This window comes from Vidua chalybeata, chromosome 21 (genome assembly GCF_026979565.1).
Source record: "Vidua chalybeata isolate OUT-0048 chromosome 21, bVidCha1 merged haplotype, whole genome shotgun sequence".
NCBI classification, from domain to species: domain Eukaryota; kingdom Metazoa; phylum Chordata; class Aves; order Passeriformes; family Viduidae; genus Vidua; species Vidua chalybeata.
The window spans coordinates 1,230,196-1,254,406 of record NC_071550.1 but is presented as its reverse complement, the minus strand read 5'-3'; the positions used below and the strand labels follow the sequence as shown (position 1 = coordinate 1,254,406).

The 24,211-nt window shown below is 47.4% G+C and overlaps 1 protein-coding gene across 1 annotated transcript; it reads left to right on the top strand.

The window, feature by feature from the left end:
- Positions 1-2,420: 2,420 nt before the first annotated feature.
- Positions 2,421-23,105, top strand: LHX2 (LIM homeobox 2). The gene is made up of 5 exons (XM_053962234.1): positions 2,421-2,952; positions 5,742-5,944; positions 6,580-6,962; positions 15,483-15,688; positions 22,334-23,105. The coding sequence occupies exons 1-5, from the start codon at positions 2,725-2,727 to the stop codon at positions 22,619-22,621; spliced, it is 1,308 nt and encodes a 435-aa protein (XP_053818209.1). The 5' UTR covers positions 2,421-2,724; the 3' UTR covers positions 22,622-23,105.
- The last annotated feature ends 1,106 nt before the right edge of the window (positions 23,106-24,211 follow it).

The following is a 24,211-nucleotide window of genomic DNA, read 5'->3' as shown; positions in this document are numbered from 1 at the left end:
TAACAAAATACAGGTTAAAAGACTTTATTATTAGCTGCACCATTTTTTTAATGAAAAAACTCTCATTTCAAATGAGCCTGCGTTTCATTCTGAAGACGATTTTGCTCCAGCAATTTTTCTGTGGCTCATTATTTGAAAGTATCCTTGATTTTATTCTGAACAATGTAAATGCCATTCATGTGTCAGTGTGTACATTAGCAGCTTTATGTTTACATTCTGTTACTCTCCTTGTGTTTTGGTAGCAAGGGTTGGATGTCTTCTTGTGTTTGTATATCCATTAAAAGATAATCAGAGATACCCTGTGAACTGGAGGCCGTGCCATACTTTTTTCAGCGCGCTCTTGGTATTATTGGTTCCATCCACGGAGGCAATTCTGTGACATAAAATACTGTACTTTAATTCTGTTAAATACCTAAAATCTTTTTGATAATTAGCAATGTCAGAGTGTACAAATCCATGACCTTTCCTGACTGCAAAAAGTACATAATCAATTCAGTGATAGGCAATTAATCTGGTACTAGAACATTTGAGGGTAGTACGGTACACAGCTGTGAGAAGGGTATCTGCAGCAGTGCTTGAGCAAAGGTGAGCCAGTGCTGTCCCACCACGGGCTCCGTGGTGTCCGGTGAGCAACGATCCACAGCTGCTCCTGGAGGCAAAGCTCCCAGCACAGACGGGGCTTGAAAACCTCTCGCAGCTGTACGGAGGAAGGGAAAGATGATTTTATCAAGATAAATACCATACGGAACCACTAATGGTGCTGCAGGATTCTAATCTGAATTCAAATATGAACTTCCATTGTTTCCAAGGTTTGATTTTAGGACAGACTTTGGATAGTTCCCACAGATGCCAAATTAGCTTGCATTCTGTATGGTTTCTTGAGGGGTCTTTGTGGCTATTTCATATGCATTTCTACAAGAGACACTTTGTTCTCCTCTGTGACATGCAAATGACTTTAACTACTCAGAGCAATCCCAACAGAAAGATGATAAGAAGCGTCAATTATTGTAAGAATGGAGTGTATAAACCCAGCGAAGTTGGGCTATAAACAGAAGAATTCCAGTTTTAGCAAGGATAATCTTAACTGCACTACACCTGTAAGAGGCAAATCACTCTGTCAGAAAACAACACCTGATGGGAATGAGCAGAGTGATGTAATAATTCATAGTCACGGATGAGGCAGCGAGTCTCATGATCTCAGATGTGCATTCACATTTGCCTTCCGTTGTGCTACCTTTGCTAACATAATTAGAGGTGCGATATTTGACATCTTTAATACTAATTAGTCCTTCCTTACTACCCACCTCCTGGATAAATATTTAGGTACCATGAACAGTCTCCCTGTGCACTCTTTGTTTTTCCTGGAGAGTTTCTGAAGCTTTTCCCCAAGTTCAGAGACCTTCCTGGCCTGGTTTTCTTATAGTCTACTTGGAAATGAGAGATGCAAGAGGCCTTTGGTCCCAAACTGGAGTGACTCAAGTTACTATATTCTAACAGTGAATATTTTTCATAACGAGACTTATTGGGCGCATTCAGCTGGTCATAGATGTTCGGGGTATGGCGAAACAAACTCTCGAACGCCTCCTTCTCGCGCGCTGGAGGAGCTGTGCCCCACAGCATCCTCGGAGCGCCATGGCCCGACACGTCGCCGACGGTCACCGGGCGACAAACGCCAAGCTCCGAGCGGGACGCGGCAGCGCTCGCGATGCCCGGGCGGCCGGGACAGCGCGGGGACAGCGCCCGGGGACAGCGCGGGGACAGCGTGGGGACACCGCCCGGGGACAGCGCGGGGACAGCGTGGGGACACCGCCCGGGGACAGCGCGGGGACAGAGCGGGGACACCGCCCGGCCCCGAGCACATGCCGGCGGCCCGGGCGCGGCGCAGCCAATGGCGGCGGGGCAGGACATGATGTCAGAGGGGCTGTAGAAAAGGCGCGGAGCCCCGCGCGGTCCCCGCGCTGCAGACGCGCCGCTCGCAGCTCCGCGGCGGCTCCGGCTCCGGCTGCGCTCCCGCCCCGGGCCCCGCGGGCCGCGCCGCTTTAAGGACAGAGGGGGGCCGCGAGAGTGCCCGTCCCATCTGGTGCCCGTCCAACTCTTCCTCCTTCCCCTTGGCTTTTTCTTTTCCCAATGAGCTCCAGCGGGCTGGGGGAGGAGCGGGGGAAGGAGCAAACTTTGCCCCTGAGCTGCCGCCGCTGCCAGCCCTCTGGACTGTGAGTGCGCACGGTGGGCATCCGCCCCAGCCTCCCTGCAGCACCAGCCTGCTCTCCGCCTGCTGCAGCCTCCCTCTCCCTTGCTTTCCTGCTCTAAATTTCGCACAGTACGATGTAAGGGGCTTGTCGTAATTTTTTTTTTCTAATTCTTATTTATTTCTCACCGAAGATGGTTTAATATTTTTTTATATTTCTAATATTTATTAATCCCTCCCAACCGTAAGAGTGCCCAGCCTTCTGCCAGCTGGGCCTGAGCATAAAGCCTGGGACTGCACCTGGGGCAATGAGCCCTGCACTGAAGAAGCCTCCTAGAGAGATGTGCCGGGGCCGCGCAACAGACTAGATCCAAGCCCCGAAGCTTACACCACCAGTTATCCCCTCTCCCTCATCCCCTTCGCCCGCCTTTTCTGCACCCCATCCCTTGAAACCTCGGATCAGTGCCTGCGCCGCGCTCCGGAGAGCTCTGCCGGGGGAAAAACCCGGTGCCCAAGGAGAGACGGGGCGGCCGTGCTAGATGCATGGGGGAGGGCTCCGGTTAATGCAAGTTCTGGGCTCCTGCAGGGACCCCGACAACTGTCAGCAGCAACAGCAACTCGGGCCCTCCTCCTCTGCTTCCTCAGCGATGCTTTTCCACAGTCTTTCCGGCTCGGAGATGCACGGGGTCATCGACGAGATGGATCGGAGAACCAAAAGCGAAGCACCGGCCATCAGCTCGGCTATAGACAGGGGAGAGACGGAAACGGTAGGAGCCGAAGGAATGGGAGAGTCATGCACCCCCCTAAATATACCAAACCCCTCACAGATAGAGCTTTTCCCCTAAAATAACAGATCGGGGGGAAGCGTATGCAAAATACTAAATCAGAAGAAAAATAAGCATAAAGGCACCCCAAAAGATTAAGTGAAACCATGGGGATAGGCATGAAACTGTTAATTATTAATAATATGCATAGTAATAGTAACGCTTGGGTGAAACGAACGGTACTGCTCTTGTGAGAAAACAGATAGACCAGCCTTTTGGTAGCGTCCAAGAACTCCTTCCCTTCCCCCAGCCTGTCCGGCCTTCCAAAGTTTTTAGGAAGAAGCAAAGTGTGGTTTTATACCGATAACATTTTGGCACAGCAAATTTTTTGTCTGCAGAATGGAAACACAAACACCAAAGAATCCAATTCTGTGTTATTTTTCAGGTAGGATGCCTTCATGGAGGCAGTCTTTATAGCATTTATTTAAGAAGGAAAAAAACAAACACGAGTGTCTTTAAGTTATGGGTTTTTAAAAATAATTTTAATATGTGCGTTTGTAAACATGGCAAGCAGAACTAGAAGATATGTCTTAGGGAGACGGATGGTTGGGAATTTTTATAACTTTACCACATTTCATCTTGTCTGCTGATGCGTAGACTTTGTACATTAATACATTTAGATAATAAAAAGATGCATCCGTCTAACTAGTGTTATGCTGGTGAAGTGGAAGAAATTTTTGAAGTGTCTTAAGTGATTTAACAATTTATGTATACTTTTTTTTTTTTTGTTAAGAAATTGCAATTCTGAAGTGAAATTATCTCGGACGTTGGTTAAATGCTGTCTTGTAAACTGATACAGGGATATTCAAGGAAGATCCGTTCTCAGGTTTTCAAACTTCATCAGTATGTGTTCTTTCTTGTAATGCTGTTATGTGGAATTTGCTTAAAGGTGACAGTAAGACTATTTAATCTTGAAACACCGGCTGGAAAACGGCCTTTGTACTAGAAGGGTGGGATGCGATTTCTAACCTAAACGGTTTTGGTTTTCTTTTAAAAAGTTAAATTTCTCCGTACAGTTAAACAACATCCAATGATCTTTGCTGGAATAAATATTGTGCCGTGATAGTTTTATATAACTGTATATAATCTATATGGATACACGTGTGTATGTAACAAATAGTGGGTTGGAATACTGGATCCTTGAATACCATTTCTAGTCGGCAGAATATTTTTGTTACTGGAAGAGCAAAGTAGAAAAAAAACGTTATTTCATTTAAAGCGGATTTACAAGAAACTATTTCGGTTATAAAACGATCCCTACTCGGAGTTCAGTTAATGCCTTAGAGAAACAAGCTACCGGTGGGTTCCTGTGACTAACACCAGTGGAGTGCCAGGGTTTTATTTGTGTGGAGTTCTCCTAGTGGGAATGATGCGGTGCAAACGGGAGTGCTCACAGAGATGGGATTTTGTGATCCCCGCAAGCACAGGATGAAAGCAATGGGTTTGGCATGTGCTGGAAAATCAGCCTCAGTTCCTTTCGATTTCCTCCGATTAGCTGTCTTTGCTTTTGCTTTGCGCGAGGATTTAAGGCTCTAGAGGAGGTAAAAGCAAACAAACAACTTCTCCCCCGCCCCGAACCAAAACAAACTGCGTGTTGGGCACAGCTGTAAGGAAATGTTTCGGGTTCTCGTGCACAAGAACAGATCTGCCGTGGGCTTTTGTGCAAAGCGGGTAAGAGTAAGTTGGGACCGAAGTGGAAAGCAGCATATTGCAAGGTCTGCCCCAGACGCTGCTCCACCCGAGCCTCCTCTCCCGAATGCTGTTTTAAGGTGCCTGAAATAAATAAGCATGCTTAAACTGTTCCGATATTTCTCCCTCTTTTTTGTTCGGTAGAAGTTGACAGGATATGTATGAATTTGGGGTTTTTTGAGGGTTTCGATTGAATTGCGATTTGACACTAAACTATTAAATTATATAGGGCTTATATTTAGTTTTATTGCTTCCAAGTTTATCCCAGCATAATCTAATGTGCTCTGTTGGTTTTAACCCGCTCTCATTCCTACACGTTTCCCACTATTTCGTTTTCCTGATGAAACATTCTGCACCTCGGATTTAGTAACGCTCATCTCCTCCGCAGCTTTATTTACTGATCCCTTTAGCGCTTTGGGTCACAGCAGATCGCGATCCGTGTTGTTTGGAACCAGCTTGCAGAGAGCTGTGTCTGCAGCACTGCGACTACCGGGGGTTTGATCGTAATTCATTCGGAATTTTATAGCTAGGAAAATACACACACAGACACGCTCCACATACACGCACTCACACAGCATTAACTATGCAGACACTCTCAGTATAACCATAATTCTAAACTTTAAAATGAACTATCTGTGATTTGCCCTATTCTGTTATTATTGCGCCTGTTTATTGAACAGCGTCTTTTCTTGGTTTGAGACTGGTAAATCCACCAGAAAAAAAAAAAAAAAAAAAAAAAAAAAAAAAAAAAAAAAAAAAAAAAAAAAAAAAAGTTGTGGGTCTGGTCTGGACGCCTCCCCTAAAAGCCAGGGTGGTTTTCTGTTTGTCTCGCCCGCTTCCCCGCCTCCTACCGGGAAGGTGGGATGCGGCGGGACCCTGGGGACCGGGCGCGGGGGCCGGTCGGGGTGGCCGGCTCGCAGCCCCCGCTCCTCTGCCAGGGGAGCAGCAGCTCGGCCCCGGCCGGGCAGGGGGAGGGGGGAGCCCAGCCGTGCTCAAGAGTTTCTCCCTCTCGCTAACGGTCTGTAATTGTTTTCCCCCAGCAGACCATGCCTTCCATCAGCAGTGACAGGGCTGCCCTGTGCGCCGGCTGCGGGGGTAAAATCTCCGACCGTTATTACCTGCTGGCTGTGGACAAACAGTGGCACATGCGCTGCCTGAAGTGCTGTGAATGTAAACTCAACCTGGAGTCCGAGCTCACCTGCTTCAGCAAGGACGGCAGCATCTACTGCAAAGAGGACTATTACAGGTACAGCCTGCCCTCGGCCGCCAGCCGGGGACGGGGACACTGCCCGCCGCTCCCCGCGCTGAGCAGCCCCCGTCCTGACGAGACTGCGGAGGGGATCCGTGGGCACGCGTGGGGCAGGCTGTGAGCTCCTACCTAAAACCTCCCCCTGGGGAGGGACACTCGTGGTGAGGATGAATCCCGTGTTGCCGAGAGGGGGGCACGGCCCGGGCACAGCTTCCCCCCAGCCTGCTTTGGCTACTGGGGCCTTCACCAGGCGTGCCCTGCTCGGCCTCCTGTGCTGGGTGCGGGGCCGGGGCCCGCAGCGGGGCCGCTCCTCGCCCGCCGGCGCTGCCTCCTGCTGCCCGGGGGTGCGGGCACATTCGCGGCCCGGGGGTCGGTGCCTTTTCCTGGTGGGGTCTGGCGGGGCGGGAGCTGCGCTGCGAGCTGGGAAACGGGACGGAGACTCCCCGCGCTCCCGTCCCGGGATGCCCTCCCGGCTGGGCTCCGCAAAAGTCCCGGCTTTGTGCCGCTGCCCCGGCCGAGGCGGCCGCCCCGGGGCTCGCAGCCCTTTGCCGTCCTCCGGGCAGAACCGACGAAGGACGGGGTGGGGGGGGAATGCGCCTCTCACCGTCTCCTCTGGCCTTTCTGTTTTACAGGAGGTTTTCGGTGCAGAGATGTGCGAGATGTCACCTGGGGATTTCTGCCTCCGAGATGGTCATGAGGGCCAGGGATTTGGTATATCACTTAAATTGCTTCACTTGCACCACTTGCAACAAGATGCTGACCACTGGCGATCACTTTGGCATGAAGGACAATCTGGTGTACTGCCGCCTCCATTTCGAGACTCTCATCCAGGGGGAGTACCAGGTGCATTTCAATCACTCGGATGTAGCCGCTGGGAAGGGCCCGGCTTTGGGAGCGGGCTCTGCCAACACTTTGGGACTGCCTTATTACAATGGCGTGGGGACTGTCCAGAAGGGGAGACCCAGGAAAAGAAAAAGCCCGGGGCCTGGAGCAGATCTGGCAGCCTACAATGCAGGTAAGAGACCCTTCCCCCAGAACAGTTCAGACGGTCTGTTTCTGTTCACTTCCAAAGGGGGATTTCCGTTTATTTTAGCTTAAACTGTTAATAATAGTTTAGCTGCAGCATAATTATTGAGATCAAGTGCTGTCAAACTGCAATTACAGAAGCTAATATGTTAGCATTTTTCACTTCAGCTGGAAATAAAATGTTTTGAAGCAAGGTCATCTGGTTAAGGGGGGGAAGAAGGGGGAGTGCAGCCTGAAATAAAATCTGGAAACCAGAGATTTTTAGTTAGCACTTCAGAGGCCCGTGAATTTTCTTTAGTGGCTACACTCTAAAGCTGCTGACGGGAGAATTGTCCAGCCCTGTCCTGAGCTCTTGCACCCCAAAGCTTTGGAAGGAAAGAGAGAGAGGAAGTGGCCGTTTCCCAAGGGCTGGAGTGGGGGGCGGACGGGGGCGCAGGGCTGGCTGTGCCCGGGCAGGGGCCGTGGGCAGCAGGTGTCTGCGGGCAGCACAGAGCCTGCTCACACGGGGGCAAGTTCCGCTGGAGTTTTGTTCCTGAGAGGTGACTCGGAGAAGAGTCGGGAAAGCAGCATCCCCTCTGCAGCCCATCGCTGCCCCGCGGCACAGCCCCTGCCCCTGAACCGAGCCCAGCAGCAGGAGGAGCGGGAGCGAACCTGGCAGCAGCCGGGGCTCTCTGGATCCAGAAGCAAACTTTCCGACGTGTTCCCTCGTTTAACTTCCCCACCGTCACAGCACTGTAATTTTACAGGCAAAGGAATTCGAGCAACCTCCTGCCCCCCTCCTCCCCCCATCCCCGCTCCCCTCTGCCCCTCGCTCCACTTCTCCGTGTAGCTGCCACCAGAACGGCTGACATCCCGGGGGCTTCCTGCGCTGCTGCTTGTATGCAACGGGGGGAAAAAAAAAATCCTTGGACAAAACAAAATTCTTAGATGTTGGTTTTATTCGAGGACTTGGAGGCGGACACGGGCTGCCCCCCAGTCCGGCGTTTCCCGAGCCGGGCGCTCGGGCCGTCCCGCCAGACCCTGGGCACCGAGCTCGTTTCCCCGCGTCGTTCCGTGCCTCGGTGCCCTCTGTGCTTCTCCCAGCCTGCTCGTCCCAGCCTGTTTTCTCTTTTAACCTACCTGCTTCGGACGTGTCCCGTAGGGCACAGATTTGCCTTTAACATGTTCTTCTTTCCCGGAGAGGGCGTTCGGTAAAGGCCAAGTTTGCCGCGGTTTGTTTCCAGCCTCATCTCTGCGCGCCCCGACAGCTGCGGGCTGCGCCGGGCGGCTGCCGCTCCGCCTGCGCGGGGAGGAGGAGGAGGAACGGGGGGAGGAAGGCGCGGGGGGGACACCGAGAAGTGCAGGGGTGGCGAGGAGCTCGGGCTTCGGCTGGGGGAGGCAGCTCGGGAACGGGGGGATAACGGGTGTTTTGCGCCTGAAGGGAATAACAATAGCGACGAAATGGGGTGGTTTGCACTGAAAACGGCAGGGAGAAAAGGCGCATCTCTAACCGGCAAACGCACCTCGGGAACAAATGTGCCAGCTATTATTGGTTCAACTAATTGCTGAATAATTTGGAAGTAGTGCAAAAAGCAGTAGTCGTCCCAGTGGTGAAGGTTGATGAAAGGTGGATGTAGTGTTCTGGCGAGTAACAGTTCAGCTTTAAAACATGCATCAAATATGCATATTTCCCGTTAAAAAACGTCTCCTTTTCGGAGGGATTAACTTTTAATTGTCCTTCCGCTGTCTCCCTGTGCAGGGCAGATGTTCAGATTCAAAGGACCTGTAAACCGAATCAGCGGCATCTGTCCTGGATGGGAGCACAGCCTGAGAAAGTCTCACTGCTCCCTGACTTCCTAAATAAACCGCCTTTAACTGCAGTTTGAAAAATTCGTTTACAGAATAAATGCCGTCCGACTTTTAATCGTTGTTTAGCGCGTGCAACTGAAACTTTAGAGATCTTCTTTGAGTAACCTTTGGCTTCTTCGCTTAAGCTATTTATCTACTTAACTATTTACTAGACCTATAATCGACTAATTTATGCGGTAATAAGTGCCATTGATCTTGGAAATCAGACTGGGTTGCTCGTTGATGTAAAATTCCACAAACGAGCAAATTATTGCAAAGCCTTGGATTTTTTGCCTTTAGAAGATAAACTGTCTAAAAATGTGATAGTTTCTCTTTTTATTTTTAGTGGAACTTGTCATTTCCTTCTCAGAAATGCACTAGAAATGCACAATGTTATCCTCTGAGGGGATCTGTTCCTGGTGATTTGTGTAGAATACTTTGTGTAAATAAATCTACACCCAGAGGTGTTGGGAAAAGGGGGACCCATACACTTGGCAGAGTCGAGACTGAAATAATTTTGTAAATTGGAGCAAATATTCATCTGCAACACGAATTAGATGACTTTTTTTTTTTTTCCCCTACTTAAACGAGACTCCGTTTGCAGGGGGATGATGGGTTTAGATGTGGATAGAGCCTGACAAGTGGAAAATAGCTTAGAAGGATGCTGAAACTTCAAAAAGATTTCTTTTTCTTTCTTTTCTCTTTTTTTTTTTTTTTTTAAGTGTGTTCCTGTGATCATAATTTCCTCCTTCACTTGTTGGAATGGAGTTTGATGGGTTTTTTAGGTCAGTAAATCAATGGCTGAAAGCTTGCTGAACACAGAAGCACCTGTAAAGAATTCTGAATACTCCCTTTGTGAATTAGACCCCAAACCTCCCACAGTCTGCTATGTTTTATTCATTTGTATCTAGTCTGGCTTTAAGACACTAAAATATCCTGGAAAATGACAGATGTATTGAGCAAACTTGGGGCACGACGAGCTGATAAAATACCCATAATCTGTACAAACAGCCAAGATATTAAGAAACACTTCCTTCCTTTGCTAGCAGGAAGATGCCTCGTGCTTCGCTGAGAGGGTGACGGAATATCCAGGCTGGATAGACGTCCTCGGCGGATGGGGACTGGGGCTGGGGGCGCTTTTTGCCGGGGGAGGGGAGGCTGCGGAGGCGCCGACCCAGCTCCCGGCAGGGCTCGGGGCAGCGCCGGGGACGCCTGGAGCTGACCCTCTCAAGTGGCTGTGTCAAAAGGGGTTTGGGGTTTTTTTTTCTGACAAAAATGCGAAAAGCCTGGAAAGTTTTGAAGAGCGAATCCCTCTTTCCTCCTCGTTTCCCTTGGGACTAAAAGCTCACAAGAAGCTTCCCTGTGACTACTGTGACAGAGCGAGCAGACGGGAATCGCGGCTTAAAATCGGATGTCTTGCAGAGATTTCCTAGGAAAAATTAGGGTTTACCCCTTTACCCTCCTCTTCTTGCTTCTCCCCCTCCTCTCCCTCCTCCCGGGCTATGGTCACCTTCCGGGTCCCCGGGCGCATCTGGCCCCTCCCCGGGGGGCTGGGGCTGGGGTCGGGGCCGGGGCAGGGGCTGGGGCTGGGGCTGGGGTCGGGGCTGGGGCAGGGCGCCGGCATCGCTCCCGCCCCGAAGGGCGAGCGGGGCCCCGGGAGCTCCCGCGCTCCCCCGGCGGCCGCGGGGCCGGGGTCCCTCGGGCAGGGCCGGGGTCCCTCGGGCAGGGCCGGCGAGCGGAGCCCGCTGCAGCCCCGCCGCCAGCCCCTTCCCCCGGCGGGCCGGGCAGCGAGGAGCCCGGCTCGGCCGGGGCTGCCCGGGTTAATCGCGGCGCTCAGGGACTGACCGCGCACTCGCACCGGCCATTCAGCGCCATTCAACTGGCTTAATTGAGGGGAAAAACCCTGGCGGCGGTTCCTCCCGCGGGGCCCGGGCCCGGCCGCCCCTCCCGGCCCCTTTGTTCTCCCGCCCCGCAGCCCCGGCCCGGCCGCGCTCGCCCCGGGGGCCACCGCGGCCGCGGGGGCCCGGGCCTCAGGCAGCCCCGGGGGGCGCCGGGCCGCGCAGCCCCTTTGTCCGAGGCGCCCGGGGAAGGCCGGAGGAAGAGGGCTTCTAATCCTGCTCTCCTCCATCCTGGCCTTGTGATGCTCGGCCTGGGCTCCTTGAGACTCACTGGCTTTATCTCCTCAGAAACACTTCTTGAAATGTCAAGGTTGAGGCAGCGCTGTTGCGTCTGCTGCTCCATGGCTTGGCAGAGACACGCTCCTTTTAGTGCTGCCAGGCACCTCAGAAGCAGCCAGGGGTACCTCGCCTGCTCCCAGTGCCACAGCTTCACCCCTTTTAATGCCTGTGGTGAGAATTTCAGGAATCTGCCTTCTCTATGTCTTCTCCTTCCTCCAAAGAGAAAGACTATGTCTGTTCCTGTCCCAAGTACCACTCTGAGGGCTCTGTCTCACTTCTGTCCCCTTTGAGGATAGGGGTACCACAAAGTCCTCTCCAGGCTCCGACCAAAGAACAAATGCGGCTGCACCCTGCCTGGTCTAGTTAATCACAAGTTCCCTCTCCAGGCAGCAGGAGGTTAAAACACCCCCTTGACTCCGATTACAGAAGGAAAGGGGTGTATGTTCCCGAGCCACTATTGAGAGATAATGCACACACATGTCTCTTGTTTCATCACTCTTTCAGAATCAGGATTAGTTTTCTTTCTTTTGGCATAATCTAACATGTCAAGCACAAGCTACTAAGAACAAAATTTCCCCCAAAGGAAATTTCTCTTTCTCATCTTCATGTGCCATATCCTCAGCAACCTACTAACTGCTAAGCACACACTTTGCCCCGAGTCCCAAGCCATGGGGGGCTCTGGTGATCTGAGGGTGAAGCAATGTTCCCAAGTTCTCCTCCTCTAACACACTTTGTTACAAAAGCACCAGCGCAGCCTGCTTTATGCTCCTGTTGTTGGGTTTAGGGAGGCGTTATGCATTAATCTCCAAATTACCAGTACCAAACATGTTTTCCCCTTAACTGTAGTAGTGATGCTGCCTGTGGACATCACTGTCCTGTGGCCAGGAGGCCCTTATGGAGCTGAGGGTGTGTGTGCTGCCACTGCTGCACCAGCGGAGCGGGGAGGGCAGCGGCTTGGGTCTGGGGTCTGGGGAAAGGCACAGGGCCTTAGAAATGTTCTAGGGTCAGAAAAGAGACTTGGCACTGCTTCAGAATTTGTTTCATCAAAAAATAGAAGTGAAACACTCATTAATTTAAGGCTCCTCTATTTGACTGGAATTCTACCAATCGTATTTCTGAAATCCCAGCAGGAGCCTGAGATACTGCAATGGAATGGAAATGTTACATATGGATAGTTCAGCAATTCCTTTGGGAGATACACAGGACACCACAAAAGAACAGGGAAGACAGTGCCTGAAAAACAGAGGGTTGCGTGAGGAGCATGTACAGTGTTAGTTTTACACCCTGATGCCTTTTGCAGAAACTCCTCAGCTCTTAAAATCTTCACTTACACCCTTGGCCCGCTCTGTGTGTCTGTGCCTTCAACACCCATGGACATTGCAGATTCTGTGAGAGATGCAGATAATATTAGACTGAATAAAATAGCCTGTTGAGGATGGTGCCAGGCACCACAACCAAATACAAGAGGGGAATTGGCACCAGCCAGGACTATTTATGTCATGCTGGGTGATCCCTGGGAGTAGCCAAACCACTTGCACAAGACAACGAACAGCACACACCCTCTGCACTTTTAAAATCTGTTCTGCAACTTCCATTGTAGACAAGGACATTTTGCCACTCTCAAATGGTACATGTTTACTGTCGTTTTAATATTATTTTTACTTAGTAGATATTGAAGTAAAATGATGAGAAATTCCAAGAGTAAGGTGTTCTTTTTCCTGTCAGGGCTTGATGAAAAGCTGACACCCTCATTCCATTCTGGGAGGGTTTAGAATCAGTTTTATATCCTTGGATTCTGAATGTATCTCATTCTCTATGGGACACATTAAGATCCAGCTCCTTGCAGCCCTAGGCTTTGTTTTGTTGCATATTAACAGGAACCAGACCTCAGTCCTGCAGACAGATATTTCGATGCATTTCCTCCTATGTCTGTCTTGTCGTTTCTTGGAGGGTTCAAAAGCCTCTAAGATGATGCACAATGGTCTTTTCCATTACTAATATCTAAAATTCTTTGGGTGCATTTTCAAAACAAGCATGATTTGGTTTTACATTTCCATAACAGAATTTTCTATGAGCATTATTATGTTATTTATCCCCGTGCTCTTTATATCAGGAATTGTGGCTATGAAGGAGACTGGAGCACATGCCAGATGGGCAACTAGGTCTCAGATCTTAAACCCAAAAAGATTTGGCTACATCCCAAAGAGCTCCATTACTACTCCATTGTTACTCTCTCCCTCTAAGTATCTTACACCTTTTAAATTCAGGTACTTGCAGTTTTCCATGCTGCAGGAAAACAAGCAGAAATGCTTCTTATGGCCAAAATTTGGCACCAGATCCAGAGGTCTGGAAAGGATTTATACAAATGTATGCACATGCACGCACACACGCACACAGACACTCACATTTCTATATACAGTACCATTTTTTTTTAGCTGCTTTTTAAATTATAGGAGTACAGAAACACACAGGAAACTTTGAGGCTTTGGACACTTTGGGCATATCTGTTAAACCAACATGCTTTTGGGCTTAGAGCTGAATTTTTTGCAGGCCTTGCTCTGTATTGTGCCACAGATTTTTAGCAGGTTTTGAAAGGCTGAGGTTTGTAAAGCAGCTACTGTAGCTGCTGCAATCCTGCTTAGGGAACCTGTGTGCACCTTTACTTAGGAATCCGTGCATTTTATTATCTGTGTATTTTTAAAATCTGATTTTAACATGTGCCTGTCAAAATGTGTGTGTTTTCACTAGGACTGAGACCCACTGATGGACAATAAATTCAAATAACACTATACAGCTAGGTGCATGAGATGTACTGTGTTGTAATTAAACAGCAATAGTGGACAATTGAAAACAAACCTGTTCATGTTTTTAAGAAACTTACCAACAATTCCTGTTCAAAAGAATTTTTTGGTCATTTTTTGCATGCCATGTAGAACAGAGATAACAATTTTTCATTACTTTTAGCATAAAACTTGTAGGAAATTAAGAGAGACTTGGAGGTATTTGGACACGAAAAGCTAATTAACAACAGTTTGTAGGGGCTAATTTTCAGCTGTATTACTAATTTTTATTGGGTTTAAACTCAGTCCTTAATGTTATTTTAAGAGGGTTTCTATGGTTTACTGTATGCACAAATAAATGAAAAACTACTTTTGGAATACAAGATTATTTTGCTTGGCATTCAATATTTAATACTAGTTGATAATTTTTACTGTGTTCTTTTCTCACAGACCTTCTTGTGCTTGATTTCTGCAAGTGTATCAAATAGTGTCATTCCTTGATTTCAAAAGGATATGGCAGAAGTGATCATTCAAACTAGTATTTGCAAACACTTTTTTTAAATGTAAATATAAACATATAACTAATTAAAATGATTTTTCATTTGGCATGCCAGTGAATATGTTGTATTAACAGCTTTATTTCTTTAGCTAGTCAGATTATAGTCATAATTTGCTGTCTGGTAGCCACAAACTTTATTTCTTTTATAGTGTTTCATTTAATGGTCTCCCTTGTACTCTACAGGGTTTAGTTTGATGGAGGAAATAATTATGATTTTAAGTAGTCTGCTCCATTGAGATTTAACTGGAGTGTATTGTGCAGCTCTCTTTGTGTGTTACGGTGCAATTTATGGTGATACCAAGCACAGTAAAACCCTTTACGGAGTTGAGGACAGCTACTGTCCTCCCACAGAAAGTGGAGGAAAAGTTCTGTGGAGGTGGAGCAGAGGGGAAAGGAAACAGAGCTGACATTTTAAAAGCCACAGAGGGGAAGGCCAGGGTCCTTGCAGGCTGGTTACTGTAAGGGAATGCCTGGAAGGTGCAGAAATATGATCCAGCTGTGCCCAGGTGGGCAAGAGGCCAATGGCCCCGGGCTGTGCTCGCCCCGGCGCTGGCACTGCTGCGGCACCTCCAGCGCTGGGGCAGCTCTGGGCCCTCATGGCACGAGAGACACTGAGGGGCTGGAGCGTGTCCAGGGAATGGAACAGAGCTGGGGAGGGAATGGAGCCCCGGGAGGGGCTGAGGGAGCTGGGAAGGGGCTCAGCCTGGAGAAAAGGAGGCTCAGGGGGGACCTTGTGGCTCTGCACAGCTCCTGCCAGGAGGGGACAGCCGGGGGGTCGGGCTGTGCTCCAGGGAACAGGGAAAGGAAGAGAGGGAACAGTCTCGAGCTGTGCAAGGGGAGGGTCAGGTTGGATATTAGGAAACTTCCCCAAAAGCAGAGGAGAAGCCCCTGTCCTTGAGGGATTTCAAGGCCATGTGGATGTGGCACTTGGGGACACGGTTAGTGGTGGCCGTGGCAGCGCTGTGTGAATGGTAGGACACAATGACCTCAGAGGGCTTTTCCAAACTAAACAGCTCTACAAATCCATGAAATGGAGCAAAGGCAGGTAGGGCTTGTGCCAGTACATGCTGTGGTGTGTCATTTTAATTGCTGCACTCAGGGAAATTGCAAACAACATTGCTTGTGGAGCAGGAGATTTACAGGCCTTTTCCTCTTGTTGCCTTAAGCTTTAAGTTGCAATGAGAACGATGGTGACCACCTGGACAGAGACCAGCAATACCCCAGCAATCAGAAAACAAAGCGCATGAGGACGTCCTTCAAACACCACCAGCTGCGGACAATGAAGTCATACTTTGCTATTAACCACAATCCTGATGCCAAGGACTTGAAACAGCTAGCTCAGAAAACTGGCCTCACCAAAAGAGTTCTTCAGGTAAGAGCTGTCTTTTGCCTTGAAACGTAATCAAAATATCAATTTTGTATTTAAAAAGCCACGTCTTTCTGGTTTTCAAGATATTCTTAATCATTCGTACCTTCTCTGAGACTAAATTCATTCCCAGAAAGTATGAGAAGAGTTATTTCTTTTCAGTTTCTCTCAAGCAGATCACTTGGGTTCTAAATTTTATGAGAATTGTGAAAGTTTGGGGCCCTGCTCATTTTCCTGGAGTTCTTTAATTCTGGTGCCTGTTTTAGCTTCCAGACTGCTGTACCAAAAAAGTGACTCATTTTAGTTAGTGTGCTCACTGTAAATAGAGAGCTTTTAGTTTAGAAATTCAGAAAACATGTCAATGCTTACCTTTGTAAGAAATTAATCAACAGTTTGAATTCATTTTATCAGGACAAGGAAGAGGGCTTTTTGTTCATAACTGAAGTGGATGTAATTTAATTTTTTCAAAAACTTTAGTCATAGTTTAGTAACTTAGAATGAAACAAAACTGTGTTTTAAAAGTAGTTTTACCTGCGCATGGGAAAGACTCCATTTGAGCTATTGTGGGAAGGAAAGTATTCGTTGATTCAGCTGCATTTTAATTTATAGTTCTGACTCAAGAAGTCAATTTTAATGAGCACTTACCCAAATGCCTGTACCTACAGATAAACTTGGGCATATAGGAGCCATGGCATTCCTGGATTTATTGCTGAAAGTTTTACATGGGTCTTAATTGTAGAAAAAGGATTTGTGACCTTCCTAGAGACAGGCAGGGCTGCGAGCCCCATCCTGGGAAGCATCGTGGACAGCTCACAAGCCACAGGCAAGTGGAGGGCAGGAGACAACTGCTGAGGAAAACTGAATTCACTGGAGGGACCCTGGAGCTTGCAGAGCTAACACCTACCAGAAGAAGGAACAAAGGTTTTGTAGGCTTCCCCAGTAAAATGACAAACTGTACGTAATGGCTTCTCGTGGCTAGGTCCTCATAGCTGGATTGGGTTTGTTTTTCTGTTGCTGATTTGCTGTGGAGGAGCAGACTCCTCTGGCAGAGTGAACATCCCAGCACCTGATGTGGTGTTTCACAGCAACTGCCCTTAAACCACACACATGGCTGAAGTAAATTACTGCACTGGTCTATCCTTAGAGTGACCCTTCTCCTCTATTTTCCCTGAGAATTTAGACACTTTGGTGATACCAGGTCTGCCCATTCACACCTGAATTACCTGAGAAACGGCACGTCGGTGTCTAGGAAGTGTCCTTCAATTATCTTTCTGTTCTCTCTTGTCACTCCACACCAACTTTGATTTCCATCTCTCTCTTCTCTTTTCACTGAATGGGTCTTTCCTTGCACCTTTTTTCCCAAGTTATTGTCTCTGTTTCTTCCTACTCAGAACATATTTCCTTGTCTCCAAAACTAGACTTCACCCCACTACTCTTCTGTTCCTCTTTCAGTTTCTTCCTTGCTTCACATCTTCTTCATTTCATCTTACATGTCACAATTTGCAGTTTTAAGGTGCTTTGTGTTCTTCTTTTGTTTGTTGCAGAAATTTACAATTCCACCAAAGTTTTGTAATCATTTTGGTATTTGGTGTTTCACTTCTTTTACTTTCAGAGTTAAATACTCCTTTATGTTCAGACCCCTTTAGCTGCAGTGGTAGAAGGCAATAGTTGGTGGTGAGGATTGCTCCCTGAGGATGATGCTGTTGAAGGCAACTCTAGAAAATGGAGTGATACTTTTTGTGGCACCACTTGAGTTTTCTCACCTCTTATGAGCACTCTCTAGTCATGGATATTTTGTTTGAAAATTAATTTGGGCCATGAGAACACAAATTTCTATTTTGTATGTTTTAGAACCTTTCTGCCCCGTTGGTTTATCTCTACCTGTGAGTGACAATTAAGTTCATATATATGAGTTTTAGGGTTGTTCTTTGCTGGGAAAACTCGTCATGATGTTGGTTACTGAGACAGTGCCATGTGTTAATTCTTTGGAGGCAGAAAGGCTGGCATTCCATCCGTGTCACTTATGGAACACAAAGTGATGCACTGACGCTATTGATGGAAACAAGCATCATTAGCACCAGGCTGTCCCACACCCCAGAGGTGTTTGCAGGTGTACAGGCACACTTGCCAGGAGCCAGAACTCTGCCACACTCCCTCGTCGGTGTTTGTGAGCTGTGGGATCTTCTGTGTGTTCAGCTCTCCATTCAGCTGGGGAAGGGTCCTGGCTCTGTGGACATGTTTCATAGAATGTACTTTAAGGGGAAATGCAGGGAGCAGATCAGGAGAAAGGTGTCCTTCCTAAACACACCCAGCCGAGCTCCTGGTGACCTGGGGAACAGCACTGGTGCCCTTGCTGTAGGGACAGCCCCACATGTCATGTAATGAGGGGACTTGGTAGATGAGCAGAGAATTTGAGGACTTTCTAAATGCTCTGTGATACTGGAGTTGGAAGCTCTGACTGATGTCTTTCTTTATATACAATTTGTCACCAGCTGCACATGTCCAGTGGTGGGATGGCCTGGAAATGTAACACTCTGCTTCTCAGAATGCATTTCCTTCAATGCCTTTGTAATGCACACTGTTCTCTCAAAGTAGCCACATTAGAACCATAGCAAACTTATTTATATTTTTAACATCTATTTTTATTTTGTTTCCTTCCAATTTAAGCTTACATTTGCAATTTAATTCATATATCTCTTGTACCACAGCTGGGGAACACAAGCCCTTTATCGTAAGCTATCATTCGTAATTAATGGCCCCAGCTAATTGTGGGCTAACTAACCTAACTGGCATAAATGCTGCTCTCTGGGGAACTGATCTTTCTTTCTGTGAGTTTAGAAAAGGAAGGTGAAAGTAGATAGCCCTGAGGAGGTGTGGTGTATTAGCTATAGGTATGTACCTCTTCTCTCCCTTATCTGCAATAAGATTATCCACAGCCTAAGCACTTCAGGAACATAAAGCATCATTTTTCAGTGGGTGTCTTTTACACCACTTATTTTTTCTTGAGTCAGTCCCCAGAACTCTACAGAAATCACTGCATGCATTTGGACTCTGCTGGTCCAGTTTCCAGTAGTAAACAAGCCTAGAATATTTCCATCCCAATGGGGACCTATGCTGCCCTTTAGTGAAGGTTTGCTTTTGGCTGCAGGCTCTTCCTGAGCCCCCATTCATTAAACATCTCTTTGACTGAACAGTTATTAATCACAGCAGAGTCATCACAATGTGTGTGCAGTGAGTGAACATAGTCTGCTTTGTGGTGCTGCATCCTCTATGTTTTGTTTCTCCACTTACTACTTAGTGAAATTCAGAGAACCTAAATGTCTCCAGGTAGCTGTGTGAATGAGCAAAATTGGTTTAAAAATTTGATTTTAGCAGAAGCTGTTCACACAGCTAATATGTAACAGATGCAGCAATGGAGGTGTTACAAACCAGAAAATAAAGTTATCTAAGGTGATGATCCCATTAACTTCAGTATCCAAATCCCTCACAACACTTAGTGTGTTTATTTTCAACACTCCCTCATCATATGGAGATGCTATTTCATTCCTGTTTGACTTGGTGGAGACAAAGAATTTGTTCCACAGATCACTGAAGAGGGAGTGCAATCTTTTCACCTCAGTAAATATTATTCTGCCTAACTGCTGAGTGCCCAGCTCCATGCATCAGCCCCGCTCACCGGAGTGTGGGAGCAGCAGTGGTGGGTCTTGCAGCTGCTTTCCATTTTTCGCTGGGCGTTTTGGTCTGTATTTCCCCCTTTGATTTGAAATAGCTCAGCCTTGTACTGATACAGTTGGACAGAAACCCACTAAATACTTCCCAATGATTTTGTTTATTCCTCAGTCCTGAAGGAATTGTGTAATTGATGTGAGATAAATCCTTCTGGAAGGATTCTTCCAGTTCTGTGTGTCTGGGTAGTTATTTCTGCCCTTCCCTTCCAGGTGCACGGCCTGAGCTGCCCATGGGAGCGGCGGGGCAGCCCCGGCTCCAGCCCGGCACGCCGCTGTCCCTGCCGGGGTAATGGCCAGGGCCACGGGCAGGGGAACAGCCCCACGGGCAGGGGAACAGTCCCACAGCCCCAAGAACAGCCCCACGGGCAGGGGAACAGCCCCACGGGCAGGGGAACAGTCCCACAGCCCCAAGAACAGCCCCACGGGCAGGGGAACAGCCCCACGGGCAGGGGAACAGTCCCACAGCCCCAAGAACAGCCCCACGGGCAGGGGAACAACCCCGGGAACAGCCCCACGGGCAGGGGAACAGCCCCGGGAACAGCCCCACGGGCAGGGGAACAGCCCTGCTCCTCTCTCACCACTCTCTAACACGAAGGCTTTGCTGAGGATGTCAGATTTAAAGCACGTGCCAGAATGTCACTATGGTGGAAATAATGTTATCCCTTCTATCATAAGGCAAGGTGTTTTCAGACTTCAGACAATTCTATGTATTTTCAGTAATAATACAAATATTTATTATTATACAATTTTAAAGAGCCTTGTAACTATTAACTGATTAACCTTGACAATATTCCAGTGGGGAAGGCAGTAAAAGCAGTCATATAATCTCTATTTTCAGATAATACTTACAGGATTATATGATATTTTCAATGTCTAATATGAATTGCCAGTAATAAAGAGACAATGAACCATATTATATGTGCAGCTCCTGAAAGCAGTGTGGATGGTCATTGGTAAGGGCAGCTGAGCTCAGGTTTTCATATTAGTGGACCATAAACACCAGGAATCTTTCTCACTTTACATACTGCATGTTTCCAAAGAGTACCATAGAGCCTCTTGCCCTGGTAAGGTTAAGGAGCAGTTGGACATTTAGGAGAGTGTCCTACTTCTCATATTTAGGACTACTGAATATAAAAATATGGGTATTTTAATGAACATAAATGTGAAATTATGCAGAAGTAGGTGTATCTACAGCTGGCCAACTGGTTTGTCTGTTCTGTTTTAATTATGCCATGCCTACATGAACACACATAGCGACAGCGGCCAGCTCCAAACTCCGTTTCACAGCTGTTATCCTTTATGCACTTGCCAGAAGAAAGAAACCAACCACTAAATTATTTTGTGGAACAAATAGAAATGATCTCTACCTGAAAGGTAAAAAGTCCTATGAAAGTTCCAGTTGCTGTTTTTGCTCTTCCTGAGCAGTTGGTGCTCGAGCCTTTGTGGTTTAAGTGAGCAGAACAAAGTGATTGGCTTCACCCACAGCCCCTGCACACGAGGGGCTCTGAGCAGTCCCACGAGAGGACACTGCTTGGGAATGTGTCAGGCAAAAACATCACCTTGGCCTTTGCCCCTTTTCGACCACACTGCTGATCTGTAGCAGGGTCACTGCTATCCTGGACTCTAATAAAATCATGGGAATATCTTTACCTGTGCTGGATTAAGAGAACTTTTGTATATGAAACTGATAAACAGCCTTTAAATGAGGTGTTTTAACAAAGCAAATGCCAACATAAACTGGTCTAAAATACGGAGCTTTTAGAAAGAAGGACCTGTAGGGATGTGATTTATGCGTGGCCCTTGAATTTGTGCCTGAGGATTATTTCTTTGTGGCATTCCCTGGAGAGAGTGTGAGAGACAGGGTGTGCACATTAAAGACCTTTGGCTGCGAGAGAAAGCTTTCCAAGGAAGGAAGAGTGCTCGATAGGGGGAATTTGGAACTGGAGCATCTCTAGGCGTGAAGAAAGGCGGAGAGAGGTGAAGCAGCCGGGCAGGTCCATCAGCTGGGACTGCGGTGGGAGCACCGCCCGCTCCGCCCGCCTTCCTGCGGCGCTCCCTCCCTCCCTCCCGGCACTCGGCTCGGAGCCTGTCCCGCGGCAGGGCCAGGCAGCTCCAGAGCCAGGAGCAGAATCTCTGCTGCGTCCTCAGGAGTCCCACACACTCACTTTCCCTGTCCTTCACTCGGATAAGCAAAGAATGCAAGAAGTAGAAACCTTGGGAAAATTTCTGCGCGGTTGCTATTCCTACTGAAATCACAGTTTTTGATGTAATGTAGGTCTTTAATACCTTTCCAGCCCCCTTTCCCAAAGTTATAACAGTGCTGAAAACATTTGATAAAGGAAACAGGCATAGGCGAAGGCAGCTGGAGCATTTGAGAAAGAATAAGAGAAGAGCAAGAAAGAAGGACAGTCCTTTCCAAAGAGGGAAACGCTGCAGGCATGTGAGGGAGCTCCAGGGGCAGCAGGAGCCCGTGGGAAGGCAGGGTGTGCCCTGGGCTGTGCCAGCAGTGCTTTGGTGGGAGATGGACGTGAGATACAAGGGGGGAAACTCCTGATTTTGTGTCCATCAGGTGTGTGGTGTTTGCCTTGCCCAGACCAATGCTGCTGGGATCGAGGGCTGTCGAGGATTCTGCACGCTGCCAAATTTCTGAGCATCCTTGCACACACCTTGTGCAGTCAGCCTGCCAGCCCCCGTCCTCAGCCCACTCCTGGCCCAGGCAGACTGCTTGCAGGGGTTGAAGGACAGGGAAGAAGGAATATTCTGCAGGCAGAGGCCGTTTCTCATGGCTACAACTACTTTTCTAAAGTGTTACCAGTAAAAATGTCTTTGCCAATTCCAGCATTGATGAATTTGTGAATATGCTTTTGTGTTTTTAAACACTGCAGGTCTTTAAATGCTACCCTGTTATATTAAACTGTTTCAGGTTTGGTTTCAAAATGCTCGAGCCAAATTCAGACGGAACCTCTTACGTCAAGAAAACACAGGGGTGGATAAGACTTCAGACTCAACACTCCAAGCAGGGACCCCATCAGGTCCTGCCTCAGAAATATCCAATGCCTCCATGAGTCCATCCAGCACTCCCACTACTTTAACAGACTTGACTAATCCCACTATGCCAACTGTGACGTCGGTCCTGACATCAGTGCCCGGAAGTCTTGAGGTTCATGAATCTCGAAGTCCTTCACAGACAACTCTTACAAATCTTTTCTGATGACTCTTTCTTAATAATTTCTTTAAAAAAGAAATTATTCTTAGCTGAAATTCCAAGTGTATTTTAATAGAGGCTTTGAGCAACTGACTAACCACAATTAGGATCTCTCCTAAAAAACAGAAGGAAATGTAGTGTTCTGGTATTATGGAGTATGGACTGAAGAATAACTTGGAAGATCTATTGCAACACAACATTTGTGTAACTGTACAGTTTTGTGGACTGAGCAAGGGAAACAGCAATTAATTTAAGTTGGCTAAAGCTTCTGTATTTTCAAAGACTGCCATGTGCCTTATATACTGTTTTATCTACATTCTTTGGATTCCATGTCCACTTCTCTCTTTTTCTCTCTGTATATTTATGACCAGGGCAAAAATGTTAAAGAGTTTGTTACTTTGAATAGTCCTAAGCCTTTCATTGGTTGCTTTGTTGTTTTAGAGTTTTAAGGTCGAAGTCTGTTCGAATACCAGAATTTGTAAAATCTAACCAGTAATAAAACCACTTATGGAAACTACTTGGTAATGGCTGCAGTTACATTTAACATTAGTGTCACAATTGAGGTAGGCTGACTGGATCTAAAAGGATTAGAAAAACGCACTTCAAACACAGTGTCTGCCTAGGAAAGACCCTAAATATGATGTACACATCCCTCTGGTTCCATCCCAAAGTATTTATGGGTGAGAAATCCAGCTTGTACAACAGTCTAGGTATCTTCATTGTAGAGAAATAATGTTAGTTGCAGGTAGAAGTTATCAGATAATGTTAAAACTCAAATAGAAGAACTATGTTTCATTTTGCCACGTGAAGGAAAGCTGCCTTTGGTCAGCATGCATGGATCTTGCTTTTGTGCCAGGTGTGGCTTGTGCCATGTCCTGGAGGAGGCCAGGGGGTCCCACAGCTGCGTGGCCACAGCTGGTCCATCACGGAGGTGGACACTGGGAGGTGGACACTTCTGCCCTAGGAAAAAGGCGGAAGTATTTCAGGTTATTTTACAACACTGGTGGGCAAAGTTGAGGCAAAATTATGTTTTATAAAGTCACAGCCTTACATTTTTTGTAATGTTTTGAAGGAATAAAAAGCCAAGGAAGAATATATTATTGACACTAAAAGTGGTTATTCCTTTAATGATTATGGACCTTTCAACACAACTGAATTCCTTCTCCCCAAAAATCTCTGCAGAATATAACTCATATTTTGCAGTTTTTTTCCTATTGTTTTTTAAATTGCTTTTCTGTAATAAAAGAAATACCTCAGCAAAGTTTAAATATGTATAAGAATGAGTCTACACTATGCTGTTTGCCCAGTAGGTTTAGAGGTTTGGAGTGGTACATAAGATGCAGATGGTTGTTCCTTTTCAAACCTGTTCCAATCAGTTCTTTCAGTCAGATGTTGGGTTGTACTGGCCAGCTCTCTAAAACTAATCCCTCATTCCCATTGGATCAGAATTACTAAAAGATTATTCCAAACAAACAGCAAGATAGATGCCAAGATTTGTGTTCTTTGCCCTTCTCAGGGCATTGAAGATGATTTTGTAGGCTGGACTTCTTCCTAACAGTGTTTAGGTTTTAAAAGTGCTACATTTATTCACCTTTC